Raw genomic sequence first — 25,870 nt, 5'->3', positions numbered from 1 at the left:
ATTGGTTAGTCCCATGATAAGGATTCCCCTAGAAGAGAACTACGGGTAAAAGTAAGCAACTTTCTTTTCTTCCAGGGGATCCTCACCAAAAGTAATCAGCACTAAATATAAAAGCATGTCTATACCACAAATTATGCAGACTATAATTAAAAACAGCCTCAATTACCCAAAAACAAAATACTCAAAAGAAGCTTGCCTTACTTGAGTATCAGCCGATTCCATACAACATCTGATGAAATTATTAACAGAATTCCCGGTAGCAGTCTTAAAAATGTCTGCAATAGGAACATTTCTAAGAAGGGCAATGGTAGCATCTTTCCCTCATGTGGAACGTTGACTGCTATGCAAGCAATATTCAAGATGCTAAAAAGATTCCTGTGGAGGAAAAACTTGCTCTTCAGGACAGTATTTTATGAATAGACAGACTGATTGACTTCTTTTCTTTCATGCATGTAAAAGTTCAAGACCCTCGACATCCAGCAAATGCTGGATTTCTCTGCTGGAGTTTAAGGATGAGAACAAAAAGTAGGCAAGGTAATTGTCTGGTTAATAAGAAATTTTGAAACCACCTTAGGAAAAAAACTAAGGTAAGTTCCTCAAACTACTCTATTGCTATGCAACCGTGCAAGGTTCTGTAGCAAATAAAGCCTCTATTTCACTGACTGAGCAGAGGCGACTTATTAGGAAGGCAGCTTTCCAAGGATGGGTGTAACGGGGCTTTATGGATGGGTTCAAAGGTAAGAGTCCCATTAATTTTGACTGTAATAAATTAAGTTTACAAGGAGAAGGAGACTTAATGGAAGCAAATACCTTTTAAGAAATTGTCATTTACAGGCATTCTAAGGAAGGTTGGTGAAGGAGCTTTCCTATAGAAGGAGGGAATTCGAAGGGTAAGGAGGCGGCACAATCAACTTTCACAACTGCAACAGCAGCAGCTTTCTCCTCAAGGTGAAAGCAAGCCCATTGGCAGGAGACCAGACAGACAACCACCTCGTGAGAGTCTGTTTGATAAACCAATTGAAGAGAAGATCGAAGGGGGAGAATTTTCTGTAGATAAGTAAGACTTGTAAGTGTGATTTATGTTTTTTTTTTCAAGTGGGAAACAAGTAGCACACTTGAATCTGTATCTTGCATATTATTCTGAACAGTCACAGGACTTGAAAGACCATTCCGACGGGGTGAACTGGTTCAATGGAGCCGCAACTCTTCCTGCTCTGCCTGCAGCTGGGATGGGACTCGGTCCCCCAGCCTCCATCGTGCATGGGAGAGGTGGGGGCTTCCCTCCTACAAAGACCGCAGCAGTCTCCCGTAGCGCGCGACCTAGTAAACGGGCTCAGTGGAGCCGCAACTCTTCCTGCTCGGCCTGCAGCTGGTGTTGGACTCCGTCCCCCAGCCTCCAACGTGCCTGGGAGAGGTAGGGGCTTCCCTGCTACAAAGACCGCAGCAGTCTCCCACAGCATGGGACGCGCCCGGACAAAGCCCGGGCCAAGGGCAGGCCCGGAGGAGGCTAGGCCCCCCCCCCTAACTTCCACTCACCAGTGGTGGCTCCCCCGATTACGCCATCCTCGGTTCCAGGACTGTAATGGGGAAGAAAAACAACCCAAACATCTTTTGTAGGATTAACTAGGTCTACCATTGATTCCTTTTTGATAAAAGCTACCAACGTGATCACACAGAAGATTGCTATGACAGCAAAGACTATCATTCGGGGGGGCTTGTATCCGATGGACTGCTGTTGATTACTAACAAGGACAGAGGGTCAAGATAGTAAGGATTCCCAAGAGCAAAACACACCAAAAGAAACCATACAGGCACACCCTACTGATCAGTCAGCCCTTTCCTAACAACTTATCACAAACATGCCCACTACACTAACAGCCACATCTGGCAAAAGGAAAAGAGGAACTCTAAAAGATCTAGTGCCAACTAAATTTAAGAAACCCAGGAAGTCTTTACCCTCTTGAACCATTGCAGCTCCTACTAATGTAACTACTGTAACAGACACACCACTTCAGAATCATACTACAGAGGACCTCATTGTTAACACCTTGATCCTACATCCTATTTTGTTACGGCTGGACTAATGATCTGGAAATTCTAAAGAATGGTTGTTTTAAATCTAATAATGACGCTGTAACGAGTCATTCCTTGCAACACCATATTATTGTCCATATGGCCGCACTGTGAGAAAGTGCCATCTTTCTTGCATGGTATGCCCCCACTTTTTGCTGAATTGCTGAATGTACTTTGACTGAGTGTACCCTGGACTCCTGCCAATCAGGTGCCCAGGGCCTATGTTCTTTCCCTAAAAACACAACCCAAATTGGCAATACCTGGCCACATGTCAGCCCCTGGTAAATAGTACCCTAGGTACCCAGGGCCTTGTGACCAGGGAAGGGCTCTAAGGGCTGCAGCACTCATTGTGCCACCCTTAGAGGGCCTGTACCCTTACACACACACACTGCCTTTGCAGGCTGAGTGTCTGGGTGCAAGACAGAGCAAAGAGTCGACATGGCACACATCCCTGTGTGCCATGCCCATCACCTACACTGCCATGGCATACATCAGCCACCCCTCTAGCTGGGTGCCCTATGCCAATGGTGTGGGCACAGGAGCAAGAGCCCTGTGCCCCTACAGTACCCAGGTCCATTCCTGGGCTCTGTAAGTGCAGTGCTGCCCTTTAAGAGTACATGGTGCTGGGAGCTTGTCAAACACGAACTCCACAGCACCATAAAGGCAGCACTGAAGACTGAGAAGTTTGGTATCAAACTTCTCAGCACATTAAACCCACACTGATGCCAGTGTGGGATTTAATGTGCCAAGCACCCCAGAGGGCATCTTAGAGATGCCCCCTAAAACCTAACCTACAATCCACGTCTGTGCTGAGGCTGCCTAGGATGCCACACACCAGACATGTTGCTGGACCCCTGGGTAGGAGAGCCCCTGCTCTCCTGGGCCTGCAACAATGCACATCCTGGGCGAGGTGCTAAATCTCCTCCCCCAGGATGGGCAGGGGGAAGCTTCAAAGGCATGCCGCCTCCAGGAGTTTCCCCAGGCCACTGCAACCCCCCACTCTGGCGGGAAGCTTGGCCGGAAACCCCAAATAAGGACAAGGAATGTGCCAGCCTGCCAACCCCACCCCTCAGGTGGGGGAGGCGAGGTGAAGCACATCCCCGGGCTCTCGCCATCTTGAAGATGGGAAGCCCTACCCAATCAGGATTAGGCTACTGCCCCCTCCCACAGGAGAGAGGCAGGATAGGCGGTGTACCCACCCCAGGACAGGGACCCATTGGTCCCTGCCCTTCACCTACCTGTAACGCCCCTAAATATAGTATTTAGGGGCACCCTGAACCTTCCTTCCCCAGATTCAAAATTACAAGAAGAGCAAGAAGAAAGAAGACCTGCCCTGCAGCTGCTAAAAAGAGGAAGACACCAACTGCTTTGGCCCCAGCCCTGCCGGCCTGTCGACCCTCGAACCTGCTCCTGCTCCAACCCGGCATCTCTTGTGGCCAGCAACCTCACAAACCCCGGAGGACCTGGCTACCTTTTGGCTCTGAGCCCCTGGGACTCCCATGAGTAGAGGCTCTACTCAAAACCTATTTCTAATCCCTGGCAGCAGCCCGGAACCGCGAACCCAGCACACTCTGCACCAGCCAAGCCTGGCCAGTGCCGAAGTGAACAAAGACCCTGAGGACGACCCCACGGCGACTGACCTAGAGTCCGGCACCCAAGGACCTCCCTCGACCCGCTTCCAGATATGTTAGAGCCCTCACTTTCCTCAGAAGACAGTACTGGGTCTTTGTCTTTAAGCCTCTGCAGCCAAATTAATAGGCGTCCCTCACGATCTTGGAGGGTCTTCGAGGAAAAAGGTACGACATACCTTACAATCCTTTGAAGAGTGATTCGGATAAAGGCAGTAGAGACAGCCTTTGTGTTGATAGTCTACATGAAGTCTCTTTTCCACAGGAAGCACAAGACCTAAAAAGGCCCTTCTTCGGAGTATCTGCCATGAAGAACTGCACCCAGAAGTAGGAAATTTGAAGAAAGAAGCACTGGTAATCCAAAAACGACTGCTGAGCAGAGCTCAGAGGAGACTCCCTTAGCACGACGTGCGGTAGAAAATCTGAGGGACTAGAGCTCCTTCCAGGAAGGTTCTAGAGGGTGGTGATAGCGGATTGGCTACTCTCCAAAGTTTGGTCCTTTTTTACAAAAGGACGTGGATATGTCACTAAGGTGAGACCTTTGGCCTATTACTCTATATGTCTAGTGAGACATTACTTTATTTATGTACCTGGAACTCCCATCACGACGACGCGGAATGATTCAGTCATGTGAATCTATGAAAGATACCCCAATACTGTAGTTCTTGTCCCTAAAGTGATGCCTGGCCCGAGGGGCGAGGGGGCTTGAGAATGGGGAGGCACAATCATCGTTACCCCTTCTTATGTGAGTGGCGGGAGCTTGAAGCCGCCCACCCAATGGTCAGTGTAAGTCCACCTTGTGGTAATGGAATTCGGGATTGAATCCCTTACCGTCTGTCCAGGCCGGTCCCGGATTCAGCATGATCACGAGGCCAAAGGAAGTGATTATATCTCCTACAAATGAGTTTGTCTCTCGGTGTATTCACATCTTTAAAATGTTTTAAGACTAAGTTAGGACTTTATGGCACTGTTGCGTTTCACCACATTTGCACAATTCGTTTTGTTGGATGTGGGTTATATTTCTTAAACTCTGTAAGGGCTAATTCAAGGTTGGCTTAATCTCTAGTTTATCTAGCCCCCCCGCCCCTCCTCCCTCCCTCCTGCCCCCCACTACAAAACACCTCCTAGTGCTCCTGTTGCCTTCCCTGTGCCGCCCCCTGCTGGCGGAAAAGACGCTATAAGCCATGAACTGTCTGCCCGGGAATCCCACTGGCCTTGAAACCGGGAAGTGCCCCCCAGGCATTCCTATGTGGAGTCACCCTCGCACCAAGGGTTTTTTATCTGTACTCTGGAGCTCTGTGCTCCTGGGGCTGTGGGGACAAGCACACTACAGGTACCAGAATGCACTGCGCATCTTGACTTGAACTCTCCGATGCTGCTCTGCTTCCTCACAGGCGAGGATGGACTCCCTATTCTCATTAATGCTGGAACAATATGGAGTGTGGGGGTGCTGCCATCAGTGTTCTGTCACTGAAGTTACAGGATTGTTAAAAATACAGTGTTACACAAAGGAGTGCAACAAACCAACCTCCCCTTCAGCTGGGTAGTGGTGCGGGTGTGGTATGTAGTGTGGTGCATTGTGGGACACTGTCGCAGATATTACTAAAGTATGCGGTCGGCGCACTGCCATTCAGACCGCACAAGCCGTTCATAGGGCCGCTGCACGTGCACTCTACTGCACAATTGACGTGTGCAAATCGTGGTTCAGAGAATGTTTATCACTTGCGCATCACCAAATAAGTGGATCCATTCTTGATCCTATTAAAACATTTCCATCACACTTTAGAATACAAAAATGCTTCATTTGTGGTTTTCTAACTGATAATATATTGAAATGTGTACAGTCCAAGTTATTGTTCATTAGAAAAAATAACCGCCTACGTGTTCTCACTCGGCAAGATGGTCACACTGCGCATTACAAAATCCTCACTTACAGTCCGAGAAAGAGCAGGATACTCCGACCCATCCAATGCCATTCAGACTGAAAAGCTAGCGTTTTCAACAAGAATGTTTCACAGGGGTGTGCAGTTCTGTGGGCGTGCCCTTATTGGTTTTTAATTAATAACACTATTAATATAGGGTACTTTAAGGCCTGGGGTGAGGTGTGGAGTCCCCAGAGTTTAGTAGCTGCTGATACACAAATTACCAGCACTGATATCCTGCACTGAATTAAGATCCCGGGCTTATTGCATGGTATTTTTAAACGTCAATGCTTTGCAAAGTAAAGCTGCAGGAGTTTTTAACAAGCTTTTGTAATGCAATAGGTCTCGCATTTACGCGAGTTTAAGCTATTGGCATTGTAAATGACAATGCCTTTTAATTGAGTTTTAAAAACTAAAACAAAAATAAAAGGCTTGGTTATTTGCAATGTCAATAGCTTTGCTAAATAATGCAACACCAATAGCTCAAACTTTAATAATGCGAGACCTATTGCATTGCAAATGCTTGTTTTTTTCTTCTGGTAGTTGACCACCATTTGGTGACCGGTACATCCCCCTGTGTGATGTCAGACTGCGCTTTGGAGGTTGATGTGCGTGTTAGCCATCTTCAGGTTCATTTTTCTGTGTCTTAGTCTTATAGTCCTTTAGATGGTATTTTAGAGAATTGGTAGACTTGATTCCCCACCTGTGTATTCCTTGTAGGGGAGGTTGGGTGGGTCACATGTGAATCCAGAAAACTCAAGCTGCAAAACTACTCCTACTGGTAAGTAACCATTTAGTTTTGCAGCATGAATCTTTCTGGATTCACTATGCTGTGCATAGACTTTGTAGCGGTTTGTCACCTTTGTGGCAGCTGGGTGGAAGATGAGCGTTGGTCGTTTAATATATGTTGAAGCACCTTCTGTCCTACTTGTGCTTCCTTGTTCATTTGTATATCCACGCAGTAGTGTGAATATGCTACTTACCAGTATGCATCTGTTCTTGGCATGTAGGGCTGCTGACATTCATATCTGTGCATAGATCGCCGCTTCCTCCCCTGGACCACAGTGAGGATGGGCATCCTCTCCATCCTCAGATTGTTTTTCGCCATTGTGGCAGTGATGGAGTGGATACAGAAAGTGATGACCATGCTTATAGTAATTCTGAGAGCTGCAGCTGCTACAGGCGCCGGGGAGGAGGGTGGGCGATATGAATGTCAGCAGCCCTACATGCCAAGAACAGATGCATACTGGTAAGTAGCATATTCAGTTCGAGGCATGTGGGCTGCTGAATTCATATCTGTGCATAGAATATATAGCAGTACCCTCTATTAGCGGCGGCTACCAGTGCCAGCTGCAGCGGTCTGAGAGAGTTTTGAGAACAGCCTGTCCTACAGCTGCCTGCTGTTTTGATTGCACATCTACACAATAGTGTTTGGTAAATGTATGTGTAGTGGACCAGGTGGCTGCTCTACATATATCATGCAAAGGAATGTTTCCCAGGAAAGCCATGGAAGCCCCTAACTTACGTGTTGAGTGGGCTCGTGGGGGAATCGTTAGTGTGTTTAGCTTTTCGATAGCAAATTTGAATACATTTAACGATCCATCTGGCTATACCTGCTTTGGAGATGGCGTTACCTTTGTGGTGTGGGGCAAAGGCAACGAAAAGTTGTTTTGTTTTCCTAAAGACTTTAGTCCTGTCTATATAGTACATGAGGGCTCTCTTTACATCCAGTGTATGGAGTGCTCTTTCTGCGACAGTTTGTGGGTTTTGAAAGAAAACAGGCAGTTCAATAGTTTGATTCATGTGGAACTGCGATATCACCTTGGGCATGAATTTGGGGTTGGTACGTAGTACGACCCTGTTGGTGTGAACCTGTATGAATGGCTCTTGAACGGTTAGTGCCTGGAGTTCACTAACTCTCCTCAAAGAAGTGATCACTACTAGGAAAGCTACTTTCCAGGTGAGGAATTGAATCTCGCATGAGTGTAGAGGTTCGAAGGGTGGACCCATTAGGCGTGTGAGGACCAAGTTGAGGTTCCACATTGGAGCTGGTGGGTGGCTTGGAGGAATTACTCGTTTGAGTCCTTCCAAGAATGCTTTGATGGCAGGCACTCTGAATAAAGAGAGGTGCTGCCTGTTCTGGAGATAGGCTGATATTGCGGTCAAATGGACACGTATTGAGGTGTATGCCAGATTGCATCGGTATAGGTGTAAGAGGTAACAAATTATGTTTTGGATGGATGCGTCTAGCGGGTTAATGTTATTGTTATTGCAATAAATGACGAACCTTTTCCATTTGGCTGCATAGCAAGCTCTGGTAGTGGGTCTCCTAGCTTCCTTAATGATTTCCATACAGTCAGGTGGCAGGTTTAGGTAGCCAAACTCTAGGACTTCAGGAGCCAGATTGCCAGGTTCAGCTGTTGCGGATCTGGGTGCTGAATCTCTCCATGGTTCTGCGTCAAATGCGCGGGTTTGATCCGCAGCCTTTGATGCGGCACCACGGAAAGTTCGAGAAAGGTGGTGTACCATGGTTGGCGTGCCCATGTTGGAGCAACCAGGACGAGTGTTAGTGAGTGTTGTCTGAGTTTGCGTGCCACCAGCGGTATCAATGGTGCTGGGGGAAAAGCGTACGCAAATCTGCCGGACCAGTTCATCCATATCGCATTGCCCTGCGACTGCGGATGTGGGAACCTGGCGGCAAAGCTTTGGCATTTTGCGTTTTCGCTTGTGGCGAATAGGTCTATCTCTGGATGACCCCACTGCTGGAAGTACGGTTGGAGTACTGATGGGTGTAACTCCCACTCGTGCATCTGGTGGCTGTGTCTGCTGAGCAGATCCGCCAGGTCAGTAAACTAACAAGTAACTGTCGATACCGATCGGGAACAGTACCGACGCGAACTAAAGGCCTTTTGGCCTGAAAAAAGTTTTTCCTAACTGGAGTCAAGATAAGCACATCCGAACCCAATGGCGGAAAAAAACAATCTAAGGATGGAGAGGATGCCCATGCGCACTGTAGTCCAGGGGAGGAGGCGGCGATCTATGCACAGATATGAATTCAGCAGCCCACATGCCTCGAACCTGAGTGAACGTGTGCACTGAAGCCCATGTTGCCTCCAGGCATAAGTCTTGAATGGGTGTGTTAGCCAGAAAAGCAATTGTTGCTCCTTTCTTCCTTGTGGAGTGGGTCGGTGCCCCTTTCAATAGTTCTTGCCCTGCCTGTTTGTGGCAGAATTGTATCGTCAGTGCGATCCATCGAGCGATGGTGCTTTGTTACTGGTCTACCCAGGAAGCTGGTTGAGAAGGACACAAAAAACTGCTTCGTTTTCCTGTGCTCCTTGGTTCTCTTGATGCAGTGCATCACCGCCCTTCTTGCGTCTAGAGTGTGCAGTGCCCTTTCTGCGCTTGTGGCTGGGTTCTGAAAGAAGCTTGGTATTTGGATTGTCTGGTTCATATGGAATGCCGACACCACTTCGGCATGAAGTGTGGGTCCGTTCTCATTACGACACTGTCCTTGTGTATTTGGATGTAAGGTTCTTGCAGTGTTAGTGCTTGCAGCTAGCTTACTCTGCGCAGCAAGGTTATTGCCACCAGAAAGGCTGTCTTCATTGTCAGCATTTGTAGTGAGGCCTTGTGGATGGGCTCAAAAGGTGCCTTCATAAGTTCAGTCAGGACTATGTTGAGGTTCCATGCCGGCTGCGGCATCCTCTTTGGTGGCGCTATCCTTTTCGCTCCTTCCAGGAATCTCTTTACTACTCGTGATGCACAGAAACTTTTCCCCGTCTCAACTTGTGTAAGCTACAATCGCTGCTAGGTGTACCCTTAGCGAGGATGAACATAGTTTAGCCTTTAGTAGGTGTGTGAGGTATCTCAGCACCGTTGATTCCTTTGTCAACTTGTTCTGCAGTTTTTTGCTGCACCTTTGTGTGAACCTCTTCCATTTTTCCCCATAGCATTTGTGTCGTTCGTCTCCTTGCCTCCAGGAGCACTCGCATGGTGCTTGTTGGTAGCTTAAGGTGTGCGAACTCTATGTCTTCAGGAGCCATGCCGCTAGGCTGAGGCTCTCTGACTCTGGGTGTAGAACTTCTCTGTTATACATGGAGAGTAAGTCTTTCCTTTTGGTGAACTTGTGGGGTGGCCACTGCCATTTCAATTATTTGTGAGTACCAGGTCTGTCTCGCCCACTGTGATGCTACTAGGATCAGTGTCATGTTGCTGGTCCTGCACTTGTTGAGTACCCTGGGTATCAGTGGTATTGGGGGAAAAGCGTAGGCAAATGTTTTTGAGCAGCTTATCCATAGGGCATTCCCCTGGGATTGTTTCTCTGGTTGCCTGGATGCGAAGTTTTGGCATTTTAAATTCAAGTGTGTTGCAAACAGGTCTATCGTCAGTGTACCCCACCTTCTGAATAGCATTTGCGTTTCCTGTCCATTGAGCTCCCACTTGTGGGATGCTGAAGTCTGCCTGCTGAGCAAGTCTGCTTCCACATTGTCCTTCCCTGGTAGGTGTATGGCCAGCAGGTCTATGGTGTTGATCTGCGCCCCTAGGAAGATTTTCACCTGTTCTGGTTCCATTGATAACTTCCCCCAGTGTATGGAGAACCCCAGGTTTGTTAGTGTTCTTGTCACCCGCTCTGTGTGTTCCTCGCACATGTCGCGAGTACTTGCTTTGATTAGCCAGTCGTCTAGGTAAGGATACACATGAATACCTTCCCTCCGTAGGTACGCTGCTACTGCTGCCAGGCATTTTGTGAAAACCCTTGGGGCGGACTTTAGACCGAACGCCAGGGTTGTGAATTGGTAGTGATCCTAGTTGATGTTGAACCTTAACAGGTTTTTGTGGCGCCTGTTCATCGGGATGTGCAGGTAGGCATCTTTGAGATCCATGGTGGACATGAAGTCTCCGCCTCGTATTTGAGGTAGCACTTCTTGTAGCGATGTCATTTTGAATTTTTGCGTTTTTATGAATTTGTTTAGGAATCGTAGATCCAGAATGGGTCTTAGTGTTTCGTCCACCTTTGGGACCAGGAAGTAGTTTGAGTAAACTCCCTTGTTCCTTTCTCTGTATGGCACTGGTTCTATGGCCTCCTTTTGGAGTAGTTGCAGTGTCTCGTCTATTCTGAGTTGAGCAAGCTCTTGACCGGAGCGTTGTCTTCTTTGGTTTCTTGTTTGGAGGTCTTTTTTCCAACTCTACGCAGTATCCGTACTGTAAGACACTGAGTATCCATTTGTCTGAGGTTATTTTTTGCCATTGTTGAAGGTAAAGTCCCAGTCTTCCGCCTACTGGTGTTGCATGCTCGTAGGCGTTTGGTTTGTGTACCCCCCTTACTGTGCATACTTTGTGCTTCACCCCTCGAGGTATACTGAGGGTGAGCATTTTCTTCCGAGCTAAGTTACTTTGATGAGGTTTAGTCTCCCCCTCTTCTTCTCTGGCCACGTCCGTTTCCCCTACCGCGAAAGGACTGGCCTCGAGGCTGGTACTGCCAGTTTTGCTTCTGCTGTCCCTGCTGGCCGTGACTTTCACCCTGCTGTCCTTGCTGGAATGTGCTGTCCTTGCTGGAATGTCTGGTGTGACTTTCCCGGCTGGTTTCCTTCCCTTCCTGAGGGTCTCCGAGCTGGGGTGCCTCTTCTCATCCCTCTGAATTGCAGGGCCCCCATGGACCTTGCCGTCTCATTTTCTTTTTCAGTTGGGTGAGTTTTTAGTCCACCGGCGCACCGAACAGCATCTCACCGTTGAACGGGGTGTTCAGTATGTTGTTCTGGACCTCTTGCTTGAATCCTGAAAATTCTGAGCCAGGCCTGCCTCCTTTCAGTGATTCCTATAGCCATCAGCCTGCTCGATGTCTCTGCCCCGTCCAATGCAGTCTTAATGCATGAGTTTACAATATTCTTCCCTTCCTCCACCAGATGGGAAGCTCTCTGCTGGTATTGCTCGGGGAGATGTTTGATTAGGTCTCCCATCTCGTCCCAGTGCTGGTACAGGTGCTTGTTCAGTAGGGCATTGGAGTTTGCCATGCGCCAGTGCATTGCCGCATTTCTCTCAACCTTTCTCCCGGTGAGGTCCATCCTTCTGCTCTCCTTGTCGGGAGGCGGCCCCGAGGTTGCCGGTACATTGGCCCTTTTCCTGGCCGTGGACGCAATGGAGTCAGCTGTGACTGATCCTTTGATATATGGCGGGTCCTGTGAGGAGTGCTTGTATTTCTTTTCTGTTCTGGGAGTGATGGATCTGCAAGTTCCTGGGTCCTTGAACGCCTCCTTCCCTTGATTCATTACGCTTTGGAGCATGGGGAGGAACTGGCTCCTAGTCTGGATGGGGAGCAGTGTTTCCAGTAGAAAGTCTGCTTTCGGCTTCTCCTCGTCCAATTTCACGCCAAAAGCTGCTGCAGCGCTCTTGCCGACCATGTTGTATGCCCCAATGTCATCTGGCGGTGAAGGCCTCGAAGGATAGGTCTCCACGGGCTCTTCGGGATTTTCGGCGTCGATGTCTTGCCATTCCAGCTCTTGTGACGTCGACGGCGCCGAGCCGTAGATAGACCGCTGCTCCTCTTCCTCATCTTCTCCCTCATAGTAGGGGTCTTCTTCCTCTTCTTCAGGATCTCTCGACGGCGTCGAACTATTCCTGTTCTTCGATCTCGACGACATCCGTCGACTGTTTTGTTGGAATTTTGAATGTTTTCATTTTCTTATCGAACTCCTTCTTCCTCTGAAGGATGCTCTATATCTCCGCCTCGAGCCTTCTCTTTTTCTTCTCCATTTCGAAGGCATGTTCGGCGTAGAGCGCTGGTCTTTGACGGAGCTTGCGTCAACGCGGCCTTGTCCTTTGCCGTCGAACGCCCCACCTCGTGGGTCTACTTCGACGAACTCTGTTTCTCGGCGGCCTTCGGTGCCTGGGAGTCCTTCTCGAAGGATCCACTGGGCCTTTCGTCCTTGGATCCACTCACGGTCGTCGAAATTTTCGGCGCCGGTGTTCCTTTTGAGGACTTTGGCTCTGTTTTTCGAGAGTCACGCTCAGATTTTCGGGGCCCTTTCGGGGGTTTCGTACTCGACGTGTTTCCTACCTTGTCAGGCGTTTTCTCATCAGTCTCTGCAACCGTGAAGACATCCGGTCCCTCGGCGATGTTGTCTTCGTCGGTGGAGAGGCCCAGCTCGTACAGCGACGGGGCCTTACCCTTGCCTTCCATGTTGAAGTTGGCTCTCCTCTGCCTTTCTCTCACCCGGAGTGTCTTCGGCGTGAAGGCGGAACAGGCGTTGCAGTCCTTGCTCTCGTAGTCGATCAGCAGGCAAAGGTTGCAGACCGGATGTTGGTCTTTCTGCGCGTATTTGTGGTGGCAGTTACTGCAGAATTTAAAGGGTGTCTTGTCCATCGCGCTCAGAGTCTGAGTGCACATTTTCCGATGGGTGTCGAAGATTGAGGATCTCCTCCTTCGTCGTCCCGGCTGTATGTTCTTCCTCTCTGTAGTCTTCTATAAATTCTCCTTCGATGAAACTCGTGTATTTTTCTTCTTGCTTCGTTAAAACTCTGGAGCTTCGATGACGATCCAGACCCAACGGCGGAAAAAAGAATCTGAAGATGGCGCCCCAAAGCACGCCGACGTCACGAGAAGTACACCAAATGGTGGATGTCGACGCCCACCTGGGCTACAAAAAAAAAAAAACAAAAAAAAAAAAGACAAAAGAAAGACTACGAATCCAGGCCCAACCACCAGATCACGGAATAATGCACAGCATAGTGAATCCAGGAAGATTCATGCTGCAAAACTGTGTGTTCTCTCCTCTCATCTGCAGTACCATTCCCAGGCAAGTGCACAGACCAAGAAATGTAACTTTGTTGACACAGAGGTAAAAGGCTGGATGGGGGCCACAAGTTCCCTGAACCACAAGCCCAATTAATTGCAGTGCTGAATCTGCTTTGCTAGTTTATTTTCCAATCACCAAAACCCTTTCTTTTTAGTGCAGCTCAGGAATACCACCATTTATGTTTTGTCCATATTAAGATGTAAAGGATTTGCTAAGCAATATTTTTGTAAATTGAGAAGTGAGTGTTAAAGATCCGGTCTTGCTTGAGCTACCAGGATGGTGGCAACCGCATTCTGTATGCAGCACGCCAGTTCACTGCTGATTCTGGAGGAAATGCTTCCTTCTTCTTGAGTGATGCTTTTTTAATTATCAAGCTATAGATCAAATACAATGTGTGCAAGGGTATATCCTTGCTTCAATCTAAACAATGTAGTATTTTTGCCAAAAGGTTGTGTGCTCCAATGCAACTCCAACCCATCAGTAGGCCACTTAGTATCAAGCCATTTTCTTTCTACACTTTCCTATCCAGCTCATGTTGTACTGCACACTGGCAGGGGATATTTGCTCACTATGCTTGTTTATGTTTAACTTGCTCTACAGGGCTCTGCCGCATCAGTGGCTAGATGCAGGTTTTGGAAATTTCATGAAAGCACATGCTTCTGTAAAGAAAAAGAAATACAAGCCAAATCCCAACACACACACACACACACACACACACACACACACACACACACACACCCCCAACACCATATCAGGGGCTAGCAAAGATAGATGTGTGCTTTATCCATCAGGAGGCTCCCCATCAGAAATTGGTAAGCCTGTATTTTTTTTATGTAGCTCGTGTTCTTCAAAGGAACCTGTGCTGCTTTTAAATACACGCTTTAGAAAACTTAAGGGTGAGCAGGCAGTGGTCCCCTGGAGCACAGACATTTCCCCCTGAGGCTGCCCACATGATTATCAAAGGGGAAGGGCTCATAAGGTGCCCCCCACCCCCCCCATTGCAAATCAGTTAACACCCCAACTCGGGGGTCAGTAACTCAATGGGTTTGTGACCCCACCCCCCAAACTGTGGTAGAAATACGGATTTCTTCCTTTCCGAATAGTAAATCGCAGAGTTATACCCCTGTGACTGCCACTCCCATTTGTGATTCCAACTAAATCTTTCTACCCAACAAAACCAACGACCCTTTTGTTGCAACCCCTACACTCTATCAGAGGTCTTCAAACTTTTGGATGCCGAGACCCCCCCCCCGTCAACATTTTCAAACGTAAGGACCCCCTCCTGACAAACATTTCTAGAACTTGATACTCCTCATTATCGATAACCATACACGCCCCCAGTTCCCACAGAAAATCATTTTTACAGTGGGGAAATATTATTTAACAGTGTTTAGCAAGTCAAAGGTTTGCAGGGTGACAAATCAACAGTAAAAACAGTCCACCAGACCATAAAACAGGCCAGCAAGCAGCCACAAAAAGCAGACACAATGACCTGCCTGGCCACTTCTTTGGGCACTGCCAGACTGTCCTGTAGGCAGGGCTACTGGAATTATGAGGCAAGGGAGGACCAAATTATGTGGCAGCATTAAACTTGTAAAGGCCGAGCTGTATAAGTTTTGCAAGAATGGGAAACTGCATGCATTTGTGCTTGCTGCAGACAATATTTGTGGTCATAGCACAGAAATTAACAGTAAAAACAATCCACCAGACCATACAATAGGCGAGCAAGCAGCAAAAAAGCCACACACTGACCTGATTAGCCATCCCTTTGGGCACTGCCAGCCTGCTCTAAAGGCAGGGATACTGGAATTATGAGGCAGGGGAGGGCCAAATTATGCAGGAGGGTTGATTGAGGTGTGGTGAGAATTTTTTTTAATAATGCTATGTGTTGCATATTTGGAGTTAGTATTGCTTCATTATTTTGACATTTTTTAAACAGGGTAACACTAAGCAAAGATGTCACCTCACCAGTACCAGTTTATAACCAAAATACAGCAATAAACAGAAAGATGTCTAGTCATCCTTTGTGACGGGCCTTCCACTCCGCAGTATCGCCACATTAGAAGCTCACCTGGCCCAGGCCGGGAGCAGCACGGGTCCCTTAAAACCCTGGCAGTCTTGTACAGAGTTAGGCAGTTCACACACACCTCTTTCCTCCCACCCGTCCCCTTTATCCCTCACTCCCTTTGCAGGCAATTTTCTTTCACCCCTTTTTAAAACTTCTGAACTCTCCCCATTCAACCTCTCACTGCACCTTAAATCAACTCTCGCTGTTCTGTTTGTTCAATCCCCTCATCTCTAACAGTCTCCCTCATGGCCTCTCATCCTCTCTCAACCCTCATCACTTCTCATTCACCTTAAGTCTCTCCCTTCAAATTTCGGTCTTATCTATTTGTATCTTACATTTCTCCAGTCCCGCCATTAATCGTTCCCATATCTCCTTTGTTCTTCCACACCTTCTTGAACCAACGTTCCTCTCTCTCGTTACCTCAGCACCCACCCCAGTACTCCCTCTATTCCCCTTTCACTGCTCTTCCTCACCCACGTCGCAACAAATTCTCTTTATACCTCATGGATCACCTCTCCGCTATCTTCTCTCACCCTTTAATGGTAGCTCTCCTCTCTGCCTTCACCTTTCTCACACTCACCTCGTGTTTCCGCACTTCATTCGCCACTTATCCCCGACCTCTCAAATTGAATTCTCGGACTCCGTTGCTGCCCTCACTTGTCTCCTCTGTCTTCTCTCATCTGTCTTCTCCCATCCAGTCTCCTCTCACCCTCATCTTCCACATCTTCCCCTCTCACCCCTCCCAGATCTCTACCTTGCCTCTACTCACTTCACATCAGCCACCCCTTCTCTCCAGTCCCCTCTTACACCTGCATCCCGCCTCTCACCTCTAGCTCCACACCTCTCTCCTTGCCTCCCAATCGGCCTTGCATACCCCCATCTCCTGTCAGTTAAAGTATGTGTGGCCCAGTCTTTCAATACCCAATAATCACACAGACAGTGCCTGGTCGGTCCAGGCTCCTCCCCTTCATCCCTACAGTGTTATCTCCCCTTCAAACCCTCTTCTGGCCCAACCAAGCACACTGCCCTTCTGTCAGCTGCATGATGGCATTGCCATTTCTAAAACGGGAAGAGCACCTGTAGCCTTCCCCACAGCTGCACTGGCCCAACCCTACCTCGGGAAGAAAGTAAAAGGAACACCCCTAGCACACAACATGTCACGCCTCTGGTTGGATTCTCCTTATTTTCATATGTTGAATACTCGGTGATAACACATGATTGAGTTTTGTTAAGAATGGCTAGTTTTGTGCTAAAAAAAACTGAAAAGATTGTTCTTTCCGGTGGCGCAGGTGGGAGTGCGACTGCCTACCTTGGGAACTATAAAGCACAGATGGAAGTGTCAGATTGAAGTGTCAGATTGAAAGGCATGTGGGATAACATTGCAATAAAAGTCGAATAACATATCAGTAAGTGAAACTCGTGCTATTTACCAAATGTAACTGGCTTGGTAGATGCCACTGGGACAGTGCACAGTGTGGTTTTAAGGTGTGTAGGCAGTTGTCTGGGATAACTGAGCTGATTGCGGTAATTGATAACGAATAGTTTACCGGTCGGTGTAGTTTTGCAGCTTGAAGATATTTCTGGATTCACTATGCTGTGCATTATTCCGCGATCTTGTGGTTGGGTCCGGATTCGTAGTCTTTTTTTTGTCGTAGCCCAGATGGGCGTCGACGTCCCACCATTTGGTGTACCTCTAGTGACGTCGGCGCGATTCCTGCGGAAGTCCCACCTTGGGTGCGCCATCTTCGGGTTCTTTTTTCTGCTCGTTTGTTCTTTTATTTATTTTTTTAACCCTAGGCGTTTAGTCCTGTTTACTGTCAAAGTCTCTTTTCAGTATTATAATCCTCTTTTCTGATTTGTTATTCCACCTTGCTCTCCTGCCTCATCTTTCTGGCGGAGGTGGGTGGGTCCGCTAGTGAATCCAGAAAGATCTTCAAGCTGCAAAACTACACCAACAGGTAAGAAACTATTCGTTTTGCAGCGTGAATCTTTCTGGATTCACTATGCTGTGCATAGATTGGAAGCGGTTTGCTATTTTTGTGGCGGCTGGGTGGAAGATGAGCGTTGGTCGTTGAATATATGTTGGAGCACCTTCTGTCCTACTTGTGCTTCCTTGTTCATCTGTATGTCCACGCAGTAGTGCTTAGTGAACGTGTGCACTGAAGCCCAGGTTGCCGCCAGGCATATGTCCTGAATGGGCGTGTTTGCCAGAAAGGCAATTGTTGCCCCCTTCTTTCTTGTAGAGTGTGCTTGTGCCCCCTCCGATAGTTCTTGTCCTGCCTGCTTGTGGCAGAATTGTATTGTTAGTGCGATCCATGGTGCGATGGTGCCTTTGGTCACTGGTCTACCCGGGAAGCTGGTAGCGAATGACACAAAAAACTGCTTTGTTTTCCAGTGTTCCTTAGTTCTTTCTATGTAGTGCATCACCGCCCTTCTAGCGTCTAGAGTGTGAAGTGCCCTCTCTGCACCTGTTGTCGGGTTTTGGAAGAAACTTGGGATTTGAATGGTCTGGTTCATATGAAAAGCGGACACCACCTTTGGCATGAAGTGTGGGTCCGTCCTCATGACGACTGTCCTTGTGGATCTGTATGTAGGGCTCCTGTAGTGTTAACGCTTGCAGTTCGCTTACCCTGCGTAGTGAGGTTATGGTTACCATAAAGGCTGTTTTCATACTCAGCATTTGTAGCGAGGCTTTGTGTATGGGCTCAAAGGGCGCCTTCATGAGTTCAGTCAGGACTAAATTGAGGTTCCATGCCGGCGGCGGCATTCTTTTAGGTGGCGCTAACCTTTTAGCTCCCTCGAGGAATCTTTTTACTACCCGAGAGGTAAAGAAACTTCCTCCCGTCTCACCTCGTGTGTACGCTACAATCGCCGCCAGGTGGACTCTTAGTGACAACGAGCATAGATTAGATTTCAGAAGGTGTGTGAGGTATCTAAGCACCGTTGATTCCTTGGTCATTTTGTTTTGCAGTCTATTTCTGGTGCACCAAACTGTAAACCTTCTCCATTTATCCCCATAGCATTTCCGTGTAGTTGGTCTCTTAGCCTCCCGTAGCACTCGCTCCGGCTATAGGTGTAGAATAGGCCTGGGCGGTAAATTCCGTTCCGTTCGCGGAATTTGCGTAATTTCGCGTTCCGCGGAGAAGGCGAAATTAACCAAAAATCTGCGTTCCGCGATTTCGCGAAATTTTTTGCTTGTTCGCGTTCTCAATATGCGTGTTCGCGAGATATTTCACCCCGAGCACGCAAACAGCGATCGCGAACAGGAAAAAACTATCGCGAACAAGCAATTCCGCGTGTTCGCGGAATTTCTGCGTGTTCGGAGATTTACCGTTTCGCGGAGATTTGCGTAACGCGATTACGCAAATTCCGCCCACCCCTAGTGTAGAACCTCTCCGTTCTGCATGGAGTGTAAGTCTTTGATTTTTCTGAATTTGAGTGGGGGCCCCTCTGCCATTTCCACTATCTGAGAGTACCACGTTTGTCTTGCCCACTGTGGTGCTACTAGGATCAGAGTCATGTTGCTTGTCCAGCATTTGTTGAGTACCCTGTGCATCAGTGGTATTGGTGGAAAAGCGTAGGCAAATGTTTTTGACCAGCTTATCCATAGGGCATTCCCCTGGGATTGTTTTCCTGGTTGTCTGGATGCGAAGTTTTGGCATTTTGCATTCTGCCGTGTTGCAAATAGGTCTATTGTAGGTTTTCCCCACCTTCTGAATAGTTTTTGCGTTTCCCATCCATTGAGCTCCCACTCGTGGGATGCCGAAGTCTGCCTGCTGAGCCAGTCCGCTTCCACAATGTCCTTCCCTGGAAGGTGTATGGCCAGCAGGTCTATTTTGAGTGGGATTGCCCATCTCCAGATCTCCTGAGCCAGGTTGGATAGGGGGAACGATTGCGTTCCTCCCTGCTTGTTGATGTAGAACATCGTTGTAGTATTGTCTGTTTGTATCAACACTCTTTGGTTGTACAGCTGCCTCTGGAACGCCTTCAGGGCTAGCAGTACGGTCTTTAATTCCATTTAGTTGATGTGTTTAACCGCATCCGTTGGGAGTCCACAGACCTCTCACTCTGAGCTTGTTCATGTGTGCACCCCATCCCCTCTGGGATGCGTCTGGTGATGGTCACAGTTGGGTTTGGAGGTGTCAAGGGTTTCCCTGTTGTGATGTTTTCCCTGTTCCACCATGTTATCTCTTCCTGCACTGCGTGCGTTACAACCACTAGATCCTCCCAACTTCCGTTTGCTTATGACCATTGCTGTTGCAGCCATTCTTGGAATGGTCTCATGTGTAGGCGTACATTGGAGACTAGGTGTATGCATGACGCCATCATACCCATGATCTTGCTCGCCGTTCTCACTGTCAGAGCTCGCCCCTTCTGGTAGAGACGTGTCTCCCTCAGCAGGGCCATTGTCCTCCTGCTGCTTGTCGCGAATACTTGCTTTGATTAGCCAGTCGTCCAGGTAAGGGTACACATGAATCCCTTCCCTCCGTAGGTATGCTGCTACCGCAGCTAGGCATTTTGTGAGTACCCTTGGGGCGGACTTGAGGCCGAATGCCAGGGTTGTGAATTGGTAGTGATCTTCGTTGATGTTGAACCTTAACAGGTTCTTGTGTCGTCTGTTCATCGGGATGTGCAGGTAGGCATCCTTGAGATCCACTGTGGACATGAAGTCTCCTCCTCTTATCTGGGGCAGCACCTCTTGTAGCGACGTCATTTTGAATCTTTGTGTTTTTATGAATTTGTTTAGGAACCGTAGATCCAGGATGGGTCTTAATGTTTCGTCCACCTTTGGGACCAGGAAGTAGTTTGAGTACACTCCCTTGTTCCTTTCTCTGTATGGCACTGGCTCTATGGCCTCCTTTTGGAGTAGCTGCAGAGTCTCTTTTTTGAGCTGCGCAAGCTCCTGACCGGAGCGTTGCCTTCTCTTTGGTTTCTTGTCGGGAGGTCTGTGTTCTAACTCTATACAGTATCCGTACTGTATGACGTTCAGTATCCATTTGTCTGAGGTTATATTTTGCCATTGTTGAAGGTAAAGTTTCAGTCTTCCGCCTACTGGTGTTACATGCTCGTAGGCGTTTGGTTTGTGAACCCCTCTTACTGTGCTCATTATGTGCTTCACCCTTTGGGGTATCCTGAGGGTGAGCCCCTTCTTTCGAGCGAAGTCACTTTGATGAGGGTTGGTCTCCCCCTCTTCTTCTCTGGCCACGTGAGTTTCCCCTCCCGCGAAAGGACTGGCCTCGAGGTTGGTACTGCCAGTTCTGCTTCTGCTGCCCCTGCTGGCTGTGACCTTCACCCTGCTGTCCTTGCTGGAAAGTCTGGTGTGACGTTCCCGGCTGGTTTCCTCCCCTTCCGTAGGGTCTCCGAGCCGTGGTGCCTCTCCGCATCCCCCTGAATTGCAGGGCGCCCATGGACCTTGCGGTTTCATTTTCCTTCTTCAGCTGGGAGAGTTTTTGTCCACCGGAGCACCGAACAGCGTCTCACCGTTGAATGGTGTGTTGAGTATGTTGTTCTGGACCTCCTGTTTGAATCCAGAAATTCTGAACCAGGCTTGCCTCCTCTCAGTGATACCTATAGCCATCAGCCTGCTTGATGTCTCTGCCCCATCTAATGCTGTTTTAATGCATGCGTTAGCAATGTTTTTGCCTTCCTCAACCAGATGGGAAGCTCTCTGCTTGTACTGCTCTGGGAGATGCTTAATTAGGTCTCCCATCTCGTCCCAGTGTTGGTGCCTGTTCAGCAGGGCATTAGAGTTAGCCATGCACCAGTGCATGGCCGCATTTCTCTCCACCTTTCTCCCGGTTAGGTCCATTCTTCTGCTCTCCTTGTCGGGAGGCGGCCCGGAGGTTGCCGGTACATTGGCCCTCTTCCTGGCCGTGGACGCAATGGAGTCAGCTGTGACTGATCCCTTGATATATGGCGGGTCCTGAGGAGTGCTTGTATTTCTTTTCTGTTCTGGGAGTGATGGATCTGCAAGTACCAGGCTCCTTGAATGCCTCCTTCCCTTGGTTCATCACACTTTGGAGCATGGGGAGGAACTGGCTCCTAGTCTGGATGGGGAGCAGTGTTTCCAGTAGGAAGTCTGCTTTCTGCTTCTCCTCGTCCAATTTCACCCCAAAGGCCGCTGCTGCGCTCCTGACGACCATGTTGTATGCTCCAATGTCGTCTGGCGGCGAAGGCCTCGAAGGATATCTCTACACGGGCTCTTCAGGACTTTCGGCGTCGATGTCTTGCCACTCCAGCTCCTGAGGCGTCGACGGCGCCGAGCCGTAGATCAACTGCTGGTCGTCTTCATCTCCCTCATAGTAGGGTTCTTCGTCCTCCTCTTCAGGATCTCGACAGATCCTCGGTGTCGAATTCCTCCTGTTCCTCGACGACTTCTGTCGGCGGCTTTACTGGGATCTTGTACTGTCATTTTTTCGTCGAACTCCTTCTTCCTCTGAAGGATACTCCTCATCTCCGCCTCGAGCCTTCTTTTTCTTCTCCATTTCGGAGGCGGGATCGGCGTAGAGCGCTGGTCTCTTCGACGGAGCTTGCGTCGACGTGGCCTTTTCCTTAGTCGTCGGGCGGCTCACCTAGAGGCCCTGCTTCGACGAACCCTGCTTTTCGCCGGGCTTCGGCACCTGGGAGTCCTTCTCGGAGGATCCGCCGGGCCTTTCGTCCTTGGATCCACTCGCGGTCGTCGAAATTTTCGGCGCCGGTGGTCCTTTCGAGGACTTTGACTCTGTTTTTCGAGAGTCACTCTCAGATTTTCGGGGCCCTTTCGGGGGTTTCGTACTCTATGAGTCTCCTACCTTGTCAGGCGTTTTCTGATCGGTCTCTGCGACCGTGAAGACATCGGGTCCTTCGGCGATGTTGTCCTCCTAGTCTGTGGAGAGGCTCAGCTCGTACAGCGACGGGGCCTTGCCCTTGCCTTCCATGTTGAAGTTGGCTCTTCTCTGCCTCTCTCACTCTGAGCGTCTTCGGCGTGAAGACGGCGCAGGCGTTGCAATCCTTGCTCACGTGGTCGATCGGCAGGCAAAGGTTGCAGACTGGATGTTGGTCCTTCTGCGCGTATTTGTGGTGGCAGTTGCGGCAGAATTTGAATGGTGTCTTGTCCATTGCGCTCAGAGTCTGAGTGCGCATTTTCCGATGGGCGAAGTTTGAGGAACTCCTCCTTCGTCGTCCCAGCTGTATGTTCTTCTCTGTAGTCTTGTATACTCTCTTCTTCGATGAAACTCACGTCTTGATCTCTTCCTTCGTTCAAACTCTGGATCTTCTCGATGACGATCCAGACCAAACGGCGGAAAAAAGAATCTGAAGATGGCGCACCCAAGGTGGGACTTCCGCAGGAAGCGCGCCGACGTCACGAGAGGTACACCAAATGGTGGGACGTCGATCAGAACCTGGGCTACGACCAAAGAAAACAAAAATAAAAAAAAAAAAAAAAAAAAAAAAAACGAACTACGAATTCGGACCCAACCACAAGATCGCGGAATAATGCACAGCATAGTGAATCCAGAAAGATTCACGCTGCAAAACAGTAAGTGCCCTGCACAGGTGCGCAAAGCCCATTTGGCTCAAAGGGCTTCAGCTCTCACCCCCCCCCCCCCCGTGTGTGTCAGCCCGGACTTCGACAGCTGCCCGGGCGCACGCACAGTTTGAGCAGTTGTGGTCTGGCATCCATCTCACTGCAGCCTCACCAGAGTACTTCACAGGTCTTTAAAAGACAATTTACATGTTAAGGAGGCTTTGTTGTTCTTTCACCCCTTCTTAGAGCACCTGCATCTTCAATCTGCCAAGTGCTAAAAGAATTACCCCCCCTTGAAGGTTTTATTAGCCAGCCACCCCTTGAAACTGGACTCTAGTTGCGCCTCTGGCCCCGCATGCACACTACCAGGGAAGCAAGTAAGTGTGACCTACACAGGGATTTCCATTTGCACATAGTGCATTCACCTCTGGGGTCTGGTCCTTAGCTTTTGTTAAGAATAGCTAATTTTGTCTTCGAAAAACCCTTTTTGTTTCAAAAGATTGGTCTTTACGGTGGCGCAAGTGGGAGTCTGATTGCCTCCCCCCTTCCTCCCCTCCGCCTCCAACTCCACCCAACCAGAGAGCCCGGGATAGCCATATGGGGCTTTCCCCAAGCCAAAACGGAGGTCAGAGTTCGGCAACAGATTACAGCAAGGGCAGAGCATAGGAATTTCAAAGACAGCAGTGGGGAAAGGGCAGGCGTGAAAATAAAGGAGTGTTTTCGATTCCAGTTCCAGGCATAAGTGCAACTGGGATGCCCGACCCCCTATCTATAACTCCACGGCCCCCCTGGGGTCGTGCCCCACAGATTGAAGACCCCTGCTAGATGCACACTCACCTTCCCCATCTGAGACGCTTATTTTCATACTAAATCACACAACTTAATTTCCGAAATCTCAGCAATCACAACTTTACAATACTAGATGTGTATTCGGTTTCAGCATTAGCTTAGGTTAAATTGGTGCAACAAAGCTCAGTTTTGATAAAATGTATAAAGAAGCCGTAGGACTGTAGGATCGCTTTAAGCATAACAAAACAATGTCGGATCTCTTATAATTCATGGGAAATTAACCCATAAAGTATGAAATCAATACTCAACTTACAGTTTGCAGATATCTGTAAAGTTAACAAAGGACGTTTTCTTGGTTCCTACTCGGACCACCTGAGGAGGTTTCATGACAAATTTCCTCTTTTCTCCTGCTACCATATCCGGGTTTTTTTCACGCATGATGTTGAAGACCCGATTTAACAACTGTGACATGAAGGATGAAAAAACAGATATAGTGACAATGGAAGCCTATTGAAATTCGTACTCCAGATTTATTTTGCTAATCTTTAAATTAACCCATTGTTTACAATAACCTAAAAATGGCAATTTATCCCCTTTTTGTCAGTTCAAGTAAGTTTTCAAATACATTTACTAACTGGCTCTTCCCCATCAGATTTACAGAAAATGATTCACTGTGGCCTTTAACTTATTAACGTTGGAAATGTGAGATCCAGAGAAGAAAAACCGAAAAGGCTAAGGCAGCTTCTGCTTCACATGAGCTTGGCAGAATAAGTCTACTCAAACAGATACATTCCTTTTTTAGGAAACTCAAAGCCTGAATGCATGTCATACCTCATCATATGTGTAATCCCTTTCTGTGCCAGCCCAAGTAGGTCCAGTCTGTGAACTGAAGGAAATGCCATCATCTTTTTTGTTCTCTTCATCTTCCAAGACTGTATGAAGCAAATAGATTTTCAAAACAGTATAAACCCAAGTGTTAGCATAAGTACAGGCATAGTACTAACAAGGGTACGAAGAATGTTTGGCATGACATCAAGACACTGAAATCTATGGTGATAAAGAATACAGCAGTAGAAAAGGAAAATGTTAATTACCAGTAGACATCTGTTCTTGGCATGTGGAGCCATAGAGTCACATGCTTGTGCATAGATCGCCATCTGGTGTTGGGTCCGGATGTTTGCAATTTATTTTTCTTCAAAAAAGTCTTTCCAGTCACAGAACCGGTGACTACTCGTTTCGGTGATAGTGCGCATGGGCATCGACTCCATTGTTAGATTGTTTGCCATCATAGGGTGAGAATGGAGTTCGTAGTGTATAAAAAGATGACCATGTGTATGTATTTAAGAAGTCTTAAATTAAAAGATTGTAACTGCAACAGGTATAAGTACCCGAGGAGGCGGGTGGGCTCATGTGACTCTACAACTCTACATGCCAAGAACAGACGTACTGGTAAGTAACATTTTCCGTTTGAGGCATGTGAGCTGTATATCACATGCTTGTGCATAGACTATACAGCAGTTGCTCCCAAAGCGGTGGCTAACCTCTAGCTGTTGCAGTTGTCTGAAGGAAAATGCTACTTACCAGTATGCAGCTGTTCTTGGCATGTAGAGCTGCAGAGATTCATACTACTGCATAGATTGCCATCTGGTGTTGGGCTCGGATGCTTGCACCTTGTTGTCTTGGAAGTAGTCTTTTGTAGTCATGAGATAGTGGACACCTTCCTTGGGTGACAGTGCGCATGAGCATCGACTCCACCCTCCGATTGTTTTTCGCCATGAAGGGAAATGATGAAGTTAGTAGGAAACGGAAGAGATGTCCATGTGAATGTATCCAATTAAGATAATACTGGAACAGATACAGGTTCCGGGGAGGCGGGTGGCCGTATGAATCTCTGCAGCTTCACATGCCAAGAACAGATGCATACTGGTAAGTAGCATTTTCTGTTCGAGGCATAAGAGCTGCAGAATTCATACTACTGCATAGACTGTACAACAGTGTCTCCCCTAGCGGTGGCCACCTGTATCCGTTGCAGTGGATTGAAAAAGTGTCTTAAGAACAGCTTGGCCTACAGAAGCCTGTTGCTTTGCCTG

At 48.3% G+C, this 25,870-nt stretch overlaps 1 protein-coding gene across 9 annotated transcripts in view; it reads right to left on the bottom strand.

The window, feature by feature from the left end:
* LOC146811945 (eukaryotic translation initiation factor 2 subunit 2) overlaps nt 1–25,870 on the bottom strand; it is a 268,399-nt gene that overhangs the window by 152,040 nt on the left and 90,489 nt on the right. For all 9 annotated transcript variants that reach the window (XR_014966807.1, XM_085618911.1, XM_085618918.1 and 6 more), the window contains 2 exons: nt 24,612–24,712; nt 24,094–24,242 (listed from right to left, as the gene is read on the bottom strand). Coding sequence is in view for 8 of the 9 variants with exons in the window: in XM_085618911.1 (XP_085475037.1) it covers nt 24,094–24,242; nt 24,612–24,712 (250 nt within the window). In the remaining variant the exon portion in view is untranslated. The remainder of the gene's footprint in view (nt 1–24,093; nt 24,243–24,611; nt 24,713–25,870) is intronic.

This window comes from Triturus cristatus, chromosome 7 (genome assembly GCF_964204655.1).
Source record: "Triturus cristatus chromosome 7, aTriCri1.1, whole genome shotgun sequence".
NCBI classification, from domain to species: Eukaryota; Metazoa; Chordata; class Amphibia; order Caudata; family Salamandridae; genus Triturus; species Triturus cristatus.
Note: the sequence above shows the minus strand (reverse complement) of the source record. Positions and strands in the feature narration are given on the sequence as shown.